General features: G+C 44.1%; 1 protein-coding gene across 2 annotated transcripts in view; it reads right to left on the bottom strand.

Annotated features, from left to right (window-relative positions):
* celsr2 (cadherin, EGF LAG seven-pass G-type receptor 2) overlaps positions 1 to 14,684 on the bottom strand; it is a 64,510-nt gene extending 49,826 nt beyond the window's left edge. For both annotated transcript variants that reach the window (XM_061784542.1, XM_061784541.1), the window contains exon 1: positions 10,726 to 14,684. In XM_061784542.1, coding sequence (XP_061640526.1) covers positions 10,726 to 14,260 — 3,535 coding nt within the window. In that variant the 5' untranslated portion in view covers positions 14,261 to 14,684. The remainder of the gene's footprint in view (positions 1 to 10,725) is intronic.
* Positions 14,685 to 15,799: the final 1,115 nt, after the last annotated feature.

Here is a 15,799-nt window from a genome sequence, read left to right as displayed (position 1 = left end):
ACCTCTGTCGTTTGAAAAAAAAAAAAAAAAAAAAAGAGCCAAAAATCAGCGATAACGACAAAGACAACAGCTAAAGGGGAGTCAATAGTGACACAAGCAATGTCGACCCATGGACTTCAATCCTGAGGAGACAGAGCCCAAAGGCACAAAACTCTCCCGAGCTGACTGTTTTGGCCATTCGAACTCATTTGTGGAGCCTTCCACTTGATCCGCTGACGACACTTTCCTGCTGCATCCCCCAAAAAAAAACATCAAGATTCCATAAATTGTTCCCCCGCCTCCACGCTTCCAGCGTGGCGGCTCCAGAAGGCACGTGACCTCTCGCAATCAGAACATTTGCATATCAAACAAAACTGCTGTCAGCGCAATAGTGACGAGACATTAGCATGCAGAAACGTGGCCGAGCAAGAGGGCTTTCGTTTGAACCAGTTGTCACTCGATAACTTGATAACTGCAATATTTGCCACAAGCTGGAGAGGAGATAGCATAAGAATCCATGAATCAGTTGTGTGATCAATTGGAACTGATCGCTGATTAACTCGGTCTTGAAGCAATGGAGGATGAATAAGTTAGCCGTTTAAAAAGACAACATGATCTCACTAGTGACTAGAAAAGCGATATTTTATTATTTCATTTATTGTTTTGTGCTTTTTCTATCTTTACTATGTACAGCACTTTGTTAGAGCTGCAGTTGTTTTTTTTTAAAGTGCGCCATGAAGAACATTAAGTTGAGTTGATATTTGTGTTCTTTTACAGAAGATCGTTGCAGCAGAGCTGCAGCTAATGCATCATTAGGCGCCGTTTTAGCCAGGCCCCACCCCCCCAAAAAAATCAGGAAAAATAAAATGGTGAAAAACAGTTTAATGCTATATCACCACAATTCAGTACTGAATTGTTCTCTTTGTACATTTGTCTTTAGTTTCAACTTTTCGTTTTGTTTCTCTCTGTACATTGTCTTTGCACTTTTTACGCAATTACCTTCAAACACGTATAATATATTTCGAAACAAATCTCTGAATTCACATTAGAGGGTCTTTAATGTCGAATAACTTGCAGCTTAGCTCACTACATTTTCAAAGTAGCTTGCCCAAAACTGCGTTTGATTCCAAAAATGGCTTTCCAGAAGTACTAAAAGTAAAAACTACAACCTGCATCCACTCCCACATTGCCAGCAAACTGTGAAATCCCAATCACACCAGTGTCGTGGCTCACGGGGGTCCATCTGTTTGACTACTGTGACGCCCTCCTGTCACTATCAATACAAGACCCTTGCCGCATGTCAGAGATCACTGCAGCTCGCAGTCACACCTCGCGTGTAACAGTTTAACGTTGACAGTTTACACTCTGGAGCTGGAGCATATGAAACCAGCTCACTGTGAAATCTCAATCTGGTTCCACGTTAAATGGGAGCAATGTAGCGTGAAGGTAACAGTCCGTTAAATAATCAGATGCTGTCACATCCGGGATGTTGGAAGCATTCGCTTGCTGTGCTGCCTGCTCGGTTCAATTGAGGTCTCCATGCTGAGAGAAGAAGAAAAATACACTATATGGACAAACGTTATGGGACAACAGGGAGTTAGTCCCCACTTTGCAGCTATAACATTATCGACTACATTACAGAGTGCATCTGTGGGAATTTTTGTCCATTCATCCAGAAGAACATTTGGCCTGTTGGGTCACAATCTGTGTAGTAGCTCATCAAAAATGTGTTTGAATGGGGTTAAGGGGAGGAGTTCTTGCACACCAAACTCATCCAAGCATCCCTTCATGGACCTTGCTTTGTGTACTGGGCTACAGCCACAGCCACAGCCATGCTAGAATGGCAAACGAACATTCCCCAACTGTTCCTTCCAAGTTGGACCAAGGACTAGTCAAACCCCAAATTGATTGATTAAGATAAATGTCCCAATATCTTCCACTTCAAAATAGTATGGTGGGGAAAAATGCAAAAACCACGGTTTATTGAAAGCATCAGCTATGTTTTACAAAAAACAACAATGGATGAGAAATTGAGTCTCCTGTATTAACAAGATGCATAAAAACTGGCTTTTACGTTAAATTTAAGTTTGTTAGTTTGATGTTTTACTTTTTTCAGGTTGAAGAATGACACTTACTCGCAATTGAAAGGCATTTAGTGTGTTGGAATATGCCCGAACACAGTGAAATCAGAATGTGCACTGAGCATTTTTGTAGAAATGCATTACAAATCAACCAACACCAACTGCACAACAGATTTGGACATGACATCACACGGAGCTCGTGCTTTGTAAAGTTTTGAGAAAATCGGTTATAAAATCGATCTCCAATTGAATATGGTGTTGGAATTTTGATAAATGTCTTATATTTTTAACATGAAACCCACTTAATTTCTTTTGCCTCGACATGCAGTTACTCAGATATTCATCTTTCAAATTATGTAAAGTTTTTGGGAGCAACCTGTATAATGGCAAGTAGAACCGTCCCAAGCTAATTATGTACTATGGCGTGTCTGCAATCAGTGATTCGTGAGGGGAGGAAGTGTCACCATTAGACTGTACACTACAGTAAATTGTGACCCCTGTGAAACTCAAATAAGAGGACAAGAAGACAGAAAGGTGCCGCCCCAAAGCGATAGAGGCCACTCCCATTGTCTGCTAGGAGGATGAGGGCAATGCGGGACAACCTTGAGATAAATAAGGCCTCACCCTAGCGATGCACCAATCCTAATCCCAAACAACTCCTATCTCCCCGATGATGTCATCTTCCACGGGACCCTCATAACGCAGCCAAGTGGAGAGAAGCAACAGGATGTTACTGAGAAAAAACACAGCAGCAAGAAATGGGATACCCTCTGAGTGCATCAAAAGACAGCAGCACTGTTATCAACAAAGAGGTCGCAGGTGTTTTTAGGCCTCCGAAGTTTGCCACATGCAGGTTTAAACTATATTTAAAAAACAATAGCAACAACAACACAAGACTAGAGATGGTTTATATCTGAGGTCAGGTGTCGGCCACCTCGCCGCACGCCCTATAAAAATGTCTGCACCCGGCGAGACAGGTCAGTGCGTCCCGGAGTACTGCAGCTCCAAAGAAAACCTGACATGCTTCACTGCTAAAGAGGGAGATGGGGACAGTTACTCTTTAGAACTTTATGTGCCTCCCCTCCCCCGGCATCTTCGCTCCACAAAAGGGGACCTTACCCCTCATCCCCACCCACCAGGAATTTCTCAGGCATTGCTGGGTTCACCATGACAACTGGGCGCTTAACAAAGCATTTCTCTTAGGCATTCTTCCTTTCACAGACCAGGGAGGGGTAGCTGGGGGATGGTGGGGCAAGGCGGGAGGGGGGGAGCGGGGGGGCATAACAGTCAAAAAGACGCAAGAGACAGAGAGGGCGGAACGGAGGAGCTTGGAATGATGGGAGGGAACGGTGGAGGTTGCAGGGGTGACAGCAATATTGACCCAGATAGGAGCAACATGGGAAAGGGGTGACAAGTAGACAAAAAAGGGGGGAAGAGAACAGCATCAGGTGGTAGGTGATGGGAAAGTACGAAGAAAGACTCCATTTTTGCAAGGCTTAACTCATAATCAATATTATGCCGATGCAATTACGCAATATTGATAAGAAAACCATCTACAAAACATAATGATACCAACAGTATGAGTATATAAGAAGAGACTCTTGTGGAAGCAGTCTTTTTACATATTAAGTATAGTGTAATATAAATACCAATTAAAAATGGAAATAAGTGAAGATATATTGTCCATTTGTATCAATACTGTACCATCAGCAGGTCCAGTATTCTAAAATGCCCTACCTGTGGAAATTATAGTGGCTACCTCTGTAGAAATGTTGAAATCTCGACTTACTGTATTTCTATACTATTGCATTTTGTTAAACCACACCTAGGATACAACTAGTCTCTCGCCCTGCTCCACCACCTGACATCTGGATTTTGGCCTGTTTAACTGCCGCTACCCTTATCGCTTCCCTCCCTCTCCTTCTGGTAAAGGGTGTAACATGGCGATGACATTATCAATAGCAGTATACTGTAAATCTAATGCAGGTATATGGTGAGAGATAATAACAGGATATATTGATAATTTGTCCCCCCCTCTGCCATAAACACTGCAAAACATGAACAGTAGCTTTACAGTTTCTTCTGGTCATTGTAGCCTCAAGTGAAAGCAAAACATGTGCATGACACACACACAAACACACACACACACACACACGCACACACAGTTGAGCACACAGAAAGCAATTCATTGTACTGCTTGACTGAGATAATTATATGATTGCGACAAGTGATGAAAGCAGTCCAGCTGTTGGTGGCCACACACACACACACACACACACACACAAATGCATACAGCCCATACACATACCAGTAATACAATATAATTTAAGCAGCTGTATAAATTCGTGTTTCACCGGTGTTGAAGCGATCAACCATGACAAAGGTTTCAGAGTCACAGACATTTGAAAAGTTTGGATGGATCATAATGAAACGACACTACTGAATGTTCCATTGAAATTCAAGACACGCAGCATTGTCTTACACAAGGATAACCACGTCTTGTTCCTACAAGACAGTAAATGGAGCATCTAAATATTTAAACTCTCACAGTCTTAGCTAAACTAAACACCTGCTGGAGCATGTTCGGTACATCTCCGTAATACCAATGTCACCAGAAGTGTTCACAGGTAAAGGCTTTCCAGGAAAACACCATTTAATTGGCATTTAAATCCTTTTAGCACATAAAAAGTAGTGTAATCCCAGTGTAATAATGCGGGGATATGGGAAAAAGGAAAAGGGGGTAATCTTATTATGATAAAGTCGTAAAATTAAGAAAACATTCTTGTAATTAATATTCTGTGCAATATTACAACAAGAGGGACCTCAGCAGAAATAACTCTGAAAAATGAATACTGTCACATTCACACCATGTGTGGGGACTGAACCCACGCTGCCTGTACATAAATCCGGCAAGTGAACCACAACACCCTCAGTGACTCCAACAGACCCTAAATCCCTAATTTATTATCTAATCTTGGATCAGTAATTTGCAGTGATGCTAAAGTGAAGTTGTCTTTTGTTAATACAGATGGGTTACTAATGGCGCAGGTGTACCCTGTTCACAACATTAGATACATCTGCTCATTATAATGAGATCCATTCCAAAAACTACATCAGAGATAATAATAATGATCTGTTTTGATTGATACTGTCAGAGACTACCAGAGATGTTGACAGTATGTGTATTATTGTGGGTGTAGTTTGCACGGAGAGTCTTTTCTTGTACTTTGATCACGAAGTTTAGCTGATTGATGCAGTGTATTTCTACATCACTAGAGTCCAATCACAATGATAAATAGACTTTACACCGATTTTATCGGCCTTATTGGTATCGGCCGATAATTAGCATTTTATGCTGATCGGCTTTAATGTCATAATTCGCCGATCCGATCAATGACGTCATTGATCGGCTCCACAAAAGACATTTACTCCGCGTCGCCATCGTGCACAGTATATTTGAATCCAAAAGCTAGTTTACTTTTAGCCTTGTCACGTGTCCTTTGGCGTAGTCCTGTAACTATATGACGGCCAATAAAGTTATTTAAAACAAAAAACAAAAAAAACGTCAGCGGTGTGGAACAGACAACACGTCTGAGACAGACAACACGTAATGCCTGGATCAGACTACAAGACAAATTTGGTCTTTCAAGATTGCACTATGTTAGACTACTGCAATAAAATATTGTATTCCGATACCACCGCATCCCGTTTTTTACGATCATTGTTCTTTATCTTGTCAACTCAAATGCGACTGGATACACTCGTTACCGTGGCAAGGACAACAAGAGTGGATCGCGCAGACTATATTATTAGGACAAAATGGGGAAAAACGTGTGTTGTCACCGGTGCTCAGGACAGGAGAGGACGTTCGTTTAAGGCTTGCTTGAGGTATGTTCACGTACTTTTAATACGATACGGCTCGCAAGCAGGCAACAAAACGTTATGTAGCCTAGCAAGCTAGTGGTAGCACGAACGGGTGGACGTAAACATGCCGCCGTTCTGTCGAATCATGCTCTAAAGTTTTGGTGTGGGTTAAGTCATTTAATTAAAAATAAAGTAATTTAATTACAGTAAGTTAGCACCCATTATTTCTGTCATGTAATGTTGGTTTGACCTGACAGATTAGAATACACGACTGACTAGAGCAGTGATTTCCAAGGAACATATTTTACAATTGAAAAATCTCACAGCACACCAACAAACAAAAATGTCACAAAAAGGGGATACATTCATTACTGTATTTACCATTCATTCATTCATTCCATTCATTTGAAAAAAGGAAAAAAGATACATTATTTATTGTACAAGTATATACAGTAAATGAACAGGTAATTTAAATAGACACATTCCTCCATCTTGTGATCGGATCGGTGATCGGTTATCGTTTTTTTAAACTCGCTGATTGGCCCCAAAAATCCTGATCGTGTAAAGCCTAATGTTAAATACACCGTCAAATTAATACTTTGCTGACAGTTGCAATCAAAGGGTGTTCTCATTTTTGTAAAGGCAGAATTCACGCGACACATCTTGGATCGGATGTCATTAGATTGTGCAAGTGTACTAAACTGGGCCGGACTGGACAACAAAGTAGCCTGTAACCTTTGCGCATCCACATCCACTTGAGCTGTACACTTGAAAATTGAAAGTGCTCCTGTGCTGTCCACCACTGACCACAAAGAGAAAAACAATGGTGCCCACCATGTAAGTGAAGTACCTGCTCAGCGGGATGTGAGCCGAATCGAACGTGTTAGTCAAATCTCTGCTGTGGCATTTGCGACAATATGCCACCTTGGGTTTGGAATTGGATTAAAACAAAGGACAAAGTGTCCTTGTTGCATATTAAAGCTAATGTATAAATTATCTACTTGCAACAAAGGGGGTTCAACTAACTGGGTCATAAGCAGGCCGTGCCACATGTACAAAACAATAAAAACACTACACAGACACATCACGAACACGCTTTATCTTGCATTAGCAGGGCTTAAGGATGCAATGAAAAGACAATAGAGAACAAAATTTGGTTTCTAATAAAAACACCTATTAATGCAGGCTCACGCATGCCTGGGAAGAGTTGATCAGCCTTGAGTATGTCAACACTGATCTGACACAACCCGGGAAAGAGATGCAAAGGCAAATTGAATCCCACGGATGACAAGAAGCCTCTCGGCCTGTGCTGTGACCAGAATTTGTCTTCACCGCGTATCCCAACGCAGGAGAAAATCTGTGGATTTATTTGACATCCAACTGTCTTGCAGTCTCAACACCCGCACACTGCTGCTGTAAATCTGACAGCATAACTGGCTCACTTAATTATACGCTGATCACTAATTTATGTCAGCTCACAGCAAAAAAGCTAATTGTGTTTATGACATAGACAATGATCCCATTACTGTTTCCGTCTTGTTTGTTTTTCTGAGGTTCTTCGTGCCTATTAAATCATAAAGACCTGATGAGCGTAGGCCTGCAACGAATACTTGAATGTTTCAAGTACTTGGAATACCAAAAATGCCCGAAGAATTCTCTCTGCCTCTGGGACACGCTTATTTAACTTATTCACTGTCAGCCCTCTTGACTGAGTTTGCTCGTACGTCTGTGATGTTCTTGTGTTTCCGCGAGTTCAATAAAATGACGGCAAGTGCATTGGCGACTCCCTTCCTCCTCGACCACTTCCCGGGATGTTACAATACCATTTGCATATACAGTAGCTTCCCTTTAATGGCAGGAAAGAGCTAATTGGCAAGCTGAGACAAATCTCACAGTGCTTAACAAGTTAACAAGCACCCTGAATAGGTTACCTCACATTATCGTCGCACGCACTGTAATTGTATATTATGGCCAGCGTACTTACATCGTACCTATCTGCAAGTGGCAACATTTTGAGTCAAGTACTGTAGGTTAAAAATAAATAAATAAAATAAAAAAGGCTCCTGATGCCTTTTTTTAATTAGTGCCATTTTTTTAATTAGCGCTGTTTGTGTTTTTTATACTTACAAGAAATGCTGAGAATGCTAAGTAGAACAAAATGCGAAGATGAAACTGAAATTTATTGGTGTTTTCTTGCTCACTGAAAATATTTCTAGACAAGAAAGTAGTTTCCTGCTCAATGTGAATTTAAGAAATAAAAAGTATTGATTATTTAAAAAAAGAAAAAGTATTGGTTGTTCATTTTTGAGTGAAATGCCTTATTTTTTTCCTGTGTATTCATAATTGGTCTTTAACCAAGCCAAAATATAATTTATCCGAATAGTCGATTACTTGATAACATTTTTAGTAGGATACTCGAATACAAAAATATGATAGCTGCTGCCCTAGATGAGCAAGTGTAGTCCGTGTCTGTTTGTAAACAAATGATTAAAGCCTTTCCAATGCAGTCTACTCAGTTCCCTCTAATGGCTAATTTATGATTCAATATAGGTCGATTACTTTGGAGGGGGTTGGGATTATTTGAGACCTTGTTAATGTATTACAGCCTTTAAACAGTGATGTCATTGAAATTATTGATGATGTAAGTGAGCGTGTCTTTGACCTGGGCTTGCCAGTGTCTCAATTGAAGCTTGCGTTTTATGATTTTTTTTTTTTTTTTTTACAGAATTTTAGAAAAAGAAAAAAAAACCTGGATTTGACTTTAAATATGGTACATCCTCATCACTTGGGGCATTTTATTTAGATGAGACTGCAAAGGGAGTAGCTAGTTTGCATATCAATCCTACCGCATGTCGAAGACCTTTTACCCTTCGGTTAAAGTGATGAAAAGACAAACCTTTCAAAGCAGATCAAATAGCAGAAAAATCGTTGACGAGAAGCTGGTGTCGACTCGAAATTGACTTTAAAGGCTTATTAGCCAAGTGCCGCTTCATTCAAACCATTTCACTGCTGGAGAGCAGTGCTCAGAAGCGCTGTTAATCACAGTCCAACTACAAACAAAAGAGCCCATCACAAATCTTCGATCATAAGGGGCCTCTGAAACTACAGCATGAAGAGGAAGATAATGGGAAAGACTTGGGAGGCCCCTGGAGGGGGAATCAGTTGTAAATTGGGGTCAGTAGCATCTAAAAGAGGAGCTCATAGTGCTACCACATCCCCTCATCCTGCAGCAGCTGGACAGACTTTCCCTTCTTGCTTCTTTATTTGTTGCCTCTTTAATCAAGCTCTCAGTTCGTACCTCAACCCCCTCTGCCTTTAGCAGGGGTGCCGACACTTATACATATACTCCGTCAGGTGCAGGACCCGTGCAGAGACACGGACTCTAAATGGTCTTTGCTGGAGTCCCAGCTGTCGCCTCCCGGCCACAATCCGCTATGACGTTGAGAACCAGCTTGTCAATCGACTGCTCACTATTGTTCTCCAGAGACGCAAAATACGTCTAACCACCACGCAAACCATGTAGTGTTCAGTCGGTGTGGGAATTGCAGATACTGGAGTGGAAAGTGACAATTTGATATTTACTGGTTACCAGTCAATCGCAGGGCACTTACACATACGGACAATTTGAAGTCTAAATGAAACTAAAACCCCAAACCTCAAACCGTGAGCCAGAGTTGTGCGCACCGCTAGGTCACCATGCGAGACTTAAATCATCACATTAATATCAAATCATTTCAATTAAAAACACAAAAGTGTCATTACATGTGCGGACTTAGACCAAAGACAGCCATAAAAACAATATTTGACGCTTGTGTATTGACACTACACTGATACTGATACTGTACTAACTGTACTGTCAATCACCAAACCATTTAGCCAGCTCAGACAAATCCCCAAGATGCCCATCAGTTTTAATCCACATCCACATTCATATTTAACCTTCATGTCCAACCAATTTCTTAATTGAGCTCCCCGTTGAGTTGTGTTTTCTCTTAGCTTCTGCCAAGGTCAAAGAGAAGGCAGATTTACAGCAGCGCACACTGCGGCACATCAAGGGGGAACAGTGCACTCCCACTCTTTGTGAATATAATTCACGTTCGCTCACATTTTCCGAGTGAGGAAAAATCTCATTTGTGCTTGCCTGCAGAATTGAAGCTTTATGAGTCAAACCTATCAAGTCAATGTGATGTTTAGGTGCTGTCTTTAAATGCATTGTTGTCTGTCATCAACACTTTCTCGGTGAGAAAACAGTTGCTTTTAACCTCTTCCGTTGAATGAGTTCAAAAGCAAAACAGTTAAAAGGACAAACTCTCTGCTGCCGCTCTAAATAAGATCCAGAAACAGATCATAATTGAATTAGGATTTTTCTTTGTATTTGGGTGGGAGTGTGTATAATGGACAATTATGGCTCAGCATCAGTCTACCCACTGAAGTGTGGATCCCGCAGGATACAGACAAGCTCAGTCTGGCACCTATTTAAATCTCCACAATAGATGGCTACAAATCAAGGTATTAATAAGTCAGTTCCTTAATGAGGGTCCAAGTAATTACAGAATCTGCCACACATCAAACAATTGAAATCCAAGACTCAATTGAATGCTTGAATGTTGTATTTTCAGCATGTCCTGCAGAGAATGCTAATCCTCCCTCATGAATATTTCTATTGCATTGAAAATCACTCTGTAAGCACAGGAAGTCATACTAAAGCTGTTGCTCAATTCCATTATCTAGTCAAGTGAATTGAAAATGGAAATGGAGCAAAAACGCATCTGTGTGAGTGTGTGCTATGTCATTATCTTACCTGACACGGAGATTCTCATGGAGGCCTCCAGGGGACGGTTGTTATCCAGGGCCTGGCTCAGCTGGATCTCGCCTGTCGTTTGGTTCAGCAGCACGAGGTTCAACTCATTGCCCACCTCAAAGCTGTAGTGGAGCTGGTCCGACACGTCCGGGTCATGGGCTGGGATGCGACCGATCACACCGGCCGGGAAGCTGTTGGATTTGTCCGTTACATAATTGTTGAAGATGATCTGGAAGTTTTTGAGCACAGGCACGTTGTCGTTCTTGTCAACGAGCTTGATGTGGACTGTGGCGCGGCTGACCAGAGGGGCGGAGGTGGCCTGGACCACTATGATGTACTCAGACCTCATCTCATAGTCCAGGTCTATTAGTGATGTCAGTTCTCCTGAGAAGATATCCAGCTGGAACATCTCTGGGATGTTTCCTTCCACTATCTGGTACATAATCTGTGCATTACTGCCTTCATCTGGGTCTGTTGCTATTATAAGCGCAACCACAAGGCCAATGGGGGTGTTTTCGTCTACCATAATGTCAAACTCATCTTTCTCGAACACAGGAGGGTTGTCATTCACGTCAAGAATAGTCACTTGGATGTTTATTGGCATTTTCAACGCTGGAATACCTTTATCTACACCAAAGGCCTGCAGGCTATAAACAGGCACATTTTCTCGATCTAATCTACGCAGCGTGCGAACAATACCAGAGGTGGATTCAATTATGAAGTCTCCATCGCCATCCTCGCCACCCAGGAATGTGTAGAAGACGCGGCCATTGAGGCCAGAGTCTCGATCAGTGGCAGACACCTGGACCACGCTAGTGAAGACGGGCACGTCCTCCATCACAGAGCCCAAGTAGCTGTCCCTGATGAAGCGCGGCAAGTTGTCGTTCACATCGTTCACCAGTATCTCCAGGTAGGTTGTGTCCGACTTCTGCGGGATGCCGTTGTCGCGGGCAGTGATGGCGAGTGTGTAGGACACCTGGTCCTCGTAGTCCAGCTCCATCTGCGTGGTGACGGCCCCTGTGTCAGGATCGATGTCAAACTGAGGGATGCTGTCGTCCATAAAATAGGTGATGCGCGCGTTTTCTCCTGTGTCTTCATCCGTGGCGCTTATAAGGACAACCGTGGTGCCCATCGGCCTGTCCTCATTAATGTTGACCGTGTAATGGGAGCTCTGAAAGACGGGCCGGTGTGTGTTGGCATCGGTGACGTTGACAAACACTTTAGCCGTGTCAAAGAGCGTACCATCACTTGCCGTCACAGTCAGGACATACTGACGTTCTAGTTTGTAGTCCAAAGGCAGCGCGAGTGTGATAAGCCCACCTCCACTCTGACTCGTGATGGAGAACCTGTTGCGAGTGTTTCCGCTGGATATCTGGTACGACACCACGCTGTTGATGTCTTGGTCCACAGCGGAGACCGTCACCACGCTGGTCCCCACGGCCGCATCCTCATTCAGTCGCATATAGTACGCCTTCTGGGTGAAGTCTGGGTTGTTATCATTGACGTCGAGAACGGTCATGGTAATGCTTGCGGAGGAGGACATGGCAGGGTAGCCGTGATCTCGGGCCTCCACTCCAAAGTTGTAGAAATCGACGCTCTCCCTGTCAAGTTCGGCGGCCACTACGATCCAGCCCGTATTGTTGTTGATGGTGAAAGGGAAGTTTGGCATGGTTTCAGTGAGCCGATAGTCCAGCCTGGAGTTTTCACCAGAGTCTGCATCCACGGCTTGGATGTGGATGATGGAGTAGCCTACCGGTACGTTCTCCAACACGGTGGCCTGGAATGGGGTGCTGACAAAAATGGGAGCGTTGTCATTAACATCCAGCACCTGCACCGTAACCAGGCCGCTGATGTTGGAAAGAGGGGGGCGACCCCCATCTTGAGCTCGGATTCTTAAAGTGTATTCTTTGTTTGTCTCGTAATCCAAGTGGCTCACCAGGTCCATTTTACCTGTCTGTGCATCAATATAAAACTGGCCCCTGGAGTTGCCACTCATGATGCTAAAGTGGACCATGGCATTGCTCCCCCTGTCCCGGTCTGTGGCGGTCACCTGCAGGATCTCAGTATTAGGGGCCAAGTCCTCAGGCACCTGGACCACGTAGCGTTTCTCACTAAACTGGGGAGCATTGTCATTGTCATCCTCCACTACAATGCAGACTGTAGCTGTGGTGCTTCGGGGCCCGGGGTCACGACCTTGGTCATTAGCCTGGACTAACAACACGTACGCATCCACCGCCTCCCTATCTACAAGACCTTTTGTGCGGATAACACCAGACCTGGAGTCAATCTCAAAGACATCATTTGAGCCGTTACTATTAAGGATTTGATAAAGGATGTTACCGTTAACTGGCGCATCGCCATCTGTGGCCCTCACTGTCAACACCTCATAGCCGATCTCTAGATTCTCCCTGATGCTTTCTTTATAGTCCTCCTGCTCGAAAACAGGATCGTGGTCGTTGGCGTCGCTGATTGTGACGGTGAGCGTGGCCATGGCCGTGCGCCGAGGTGTTCCATGGTCCACGGCGGTCACGCGGAACACGTGGGTTTCTTTCGTCTCGCGGTCCAGCACCTCCACTGTGGACACGGTGCCGCTGGCCGGATCCACGGCAAAAAGGTTATTGGAGCGGCTGTCAAAGAGAGCCTCGATAAAATACTCCAGCCTGCCCGCTTCGCCCTCGTCTGCGTCCACTGCTTTCAAAACAACAACAGAAGTCCCAGTAGCCTTGTTCTCTGCCACCGACACCTGGTACATTGGAGGCTGAAACTGAGGGCTGCTGTTGATGCTTCTCCTACTCCTGCCCACAATCCCAGAGGTGGAGCGAGCTGCCTCGTCTAGCAGCTTCTTAATGCGGTCCTGAAGAAAGGGGCCCTGTCCAACACGCCAGTGGACGAAGATAGGATCCACTCGTGCGGATCCGTCTCCGACCAAGACATCGCAGAGCAGGTCCAGCTCCAGGAGCGCGTCTTGGCCCCAGCACAGAGTCTCGGACACAAACAAGTCCCCCTCGGAGAAGTAGAAGTGACCTCGGCTGGTGACCCGGCAGCGGGTGGGCACCCCAGGTAGCAGCCCCCTCACTGGAAATAAAGCAAAGCCTGCTTGGTGGCACTGTGCGGGCTTGACAAACAAACTGAGCACCTCCATATCCCACTCTGCTTTCCTTCTGGGCTTCTTGGAGCAGTTTCTCCCGTGGACGTGAACGTCATAGCGGCTGGTGATGAGGTGCCGGTAGCCGGAACTCACGGAGTCCACGCAGTCCGAAACGGTGTACAGTGTAAACGGGTTGGAGCGGAGCGAGGCGCACTTTATCGAGTCGGAAAGAAACACGGTTCCCGTCGCGGGGTCGGTGTCCAGGAAGCGCTCGGTGGCTGCGGGAGCGAGCACCTGATCCAGGGCGCACCGCGCGCGCTGCTCCACGCCGGCCAGCACCGTCCCCGGCCGGGCATCCTCGCTGAGGTGAACCGCGGAACTGGACACCAGAGGAGCCAGCTTCCACCAGCAGAACACAAGCAGAAACTCCAACTGAACGAAGTGCATCGCTCCTCGGTGTGCGTTCAAGAGTTCCAAGAGAGGAGTTCAAAACGTGGAGCTCCTTAAACTTTCAACCAGTGACTTTTCTTTTGTTGCGGAGGAGCCATGCTCTCTCTCGGCGGGCGCGCGTCTCACTCCGGGTGCCTTTTTGGGGGGTTTTGTTTCAAATTGTATTTTCAAGGTAAAGGTAAAACCATTTCCCGACAGACGGACTTTCCGCACAAACACATTCACACACGCCGCCGAGCTCGCTAACACATCCGACCCGCCTGCGCGACTCCGCTCGAATGGTGAAAATGGCTCCCGGCTGCGACCACGCGCGCGGGCTCCTGATTAGCATGAAAGCCTGCGCGTGCACGTGTATGCAAATGCAGGACAGTTCTTGTGAAGGGGGTCCACAGACCCTGCCACCGGAGATAAATGAAGACTTCCTCGCGGGGTTTCTTTGATGAAACGGGAACATTGCAAAGTCAACAGTGGCTCTCGTCAGTAAAGCTCATTTATTTCACTCCTTCTCTTACATAAGCTGGACATACTTTGCCTGGCTCTGTTGTGCTTTCTTCAAATGCAGATGGCACCCAAGTGAGGATCTCCCAAAACGTGTACTAGAATTAATGAGTGACAAAAATCTGTCCCAGGCTCAATCTGTCACATGGGTATTTTTTTTTTTATTCAAAAAAAAAAAAAACATTTAACATTCCTACCTGTCATACAAATATAAAAGTTAAGCACTGTATAATAAAACTATACAACTAAAATAAGATTTGAAGAGATTTTCATGTTAAATGCTAAGTGAACATCATGTATAAAATTAATTTGCATTCATTTGTATTGCTCATATTGTACTAAGCAGCATTGATTTCAGTCGATGATTATCATCACACTTTTCCTGTAGTGTTTTCACCCCCCCCCCCAAAAAAAAAAAAAAATCTAATAATCAGGTTTGTGATATTACGTATAAACGTCTAAAGAAATGGTAATCTAGTCGAGGATTTATGTTTTCTTTCGGGTCACATAAAAGCAAAACACCAAATGGGCCATCGGTTCTCACTGAGTCTCACGAGATTTGCTGATGCTTGCATATGACTGACTTTTGAAGCATAGAGCTTGCTTGACCTCCAATTTAGAAGTTTCCACTGAAATTCCTAACACTCGAGTTGGATGCGCACTCACCTGGACAATTAAGAATGAATATTTGCATTTAAAATGCTGCCTTTACAAAGACAACAATGTTCTCTTTTGACTGACAATCTCAGCCAGATATTAATTTGAAGACGTTCACATTTGTGAGATCTGTCCCGCTGTTTGTGGAGATAATGATGCGTCACTGCCACCTAACGGACAAACAGCGATAATTCAGCCACACACTAGCACAAGCAGTCAATAAAGTCATGCTGCTCTCCATTTTACAATGGAGACTCAATGTTACAAGTTTTCTGTACATATTTGATTCTTGTGATTAAAAAAATGTCATAAATTGATAAATCCGGTATGACTAAATGGAACACTAGTGTCTTCAACAATAGTTTCTATCACACTATCTTC

This window comes from Phyllopteryx taeniolatus, chromosome 9 (assembly GCF_024500385.1).
Source record: "Phyllopteryx taeniolatus isolate TA_2022b chromosome 9, UOR_Ptae_1.2, whole genome shotgun sequence".
Classification (NCBI taxonomy): Eukaryota; Metazoa; Chordata; class Actinopteri; order Syngnathiformes; family Syngnathidae; genus Phyllopteryx; species Phyllopteryx taeniolatus.
This window is presented reverse-complemented; position numbering and strand designations above follow the sequence as displayed.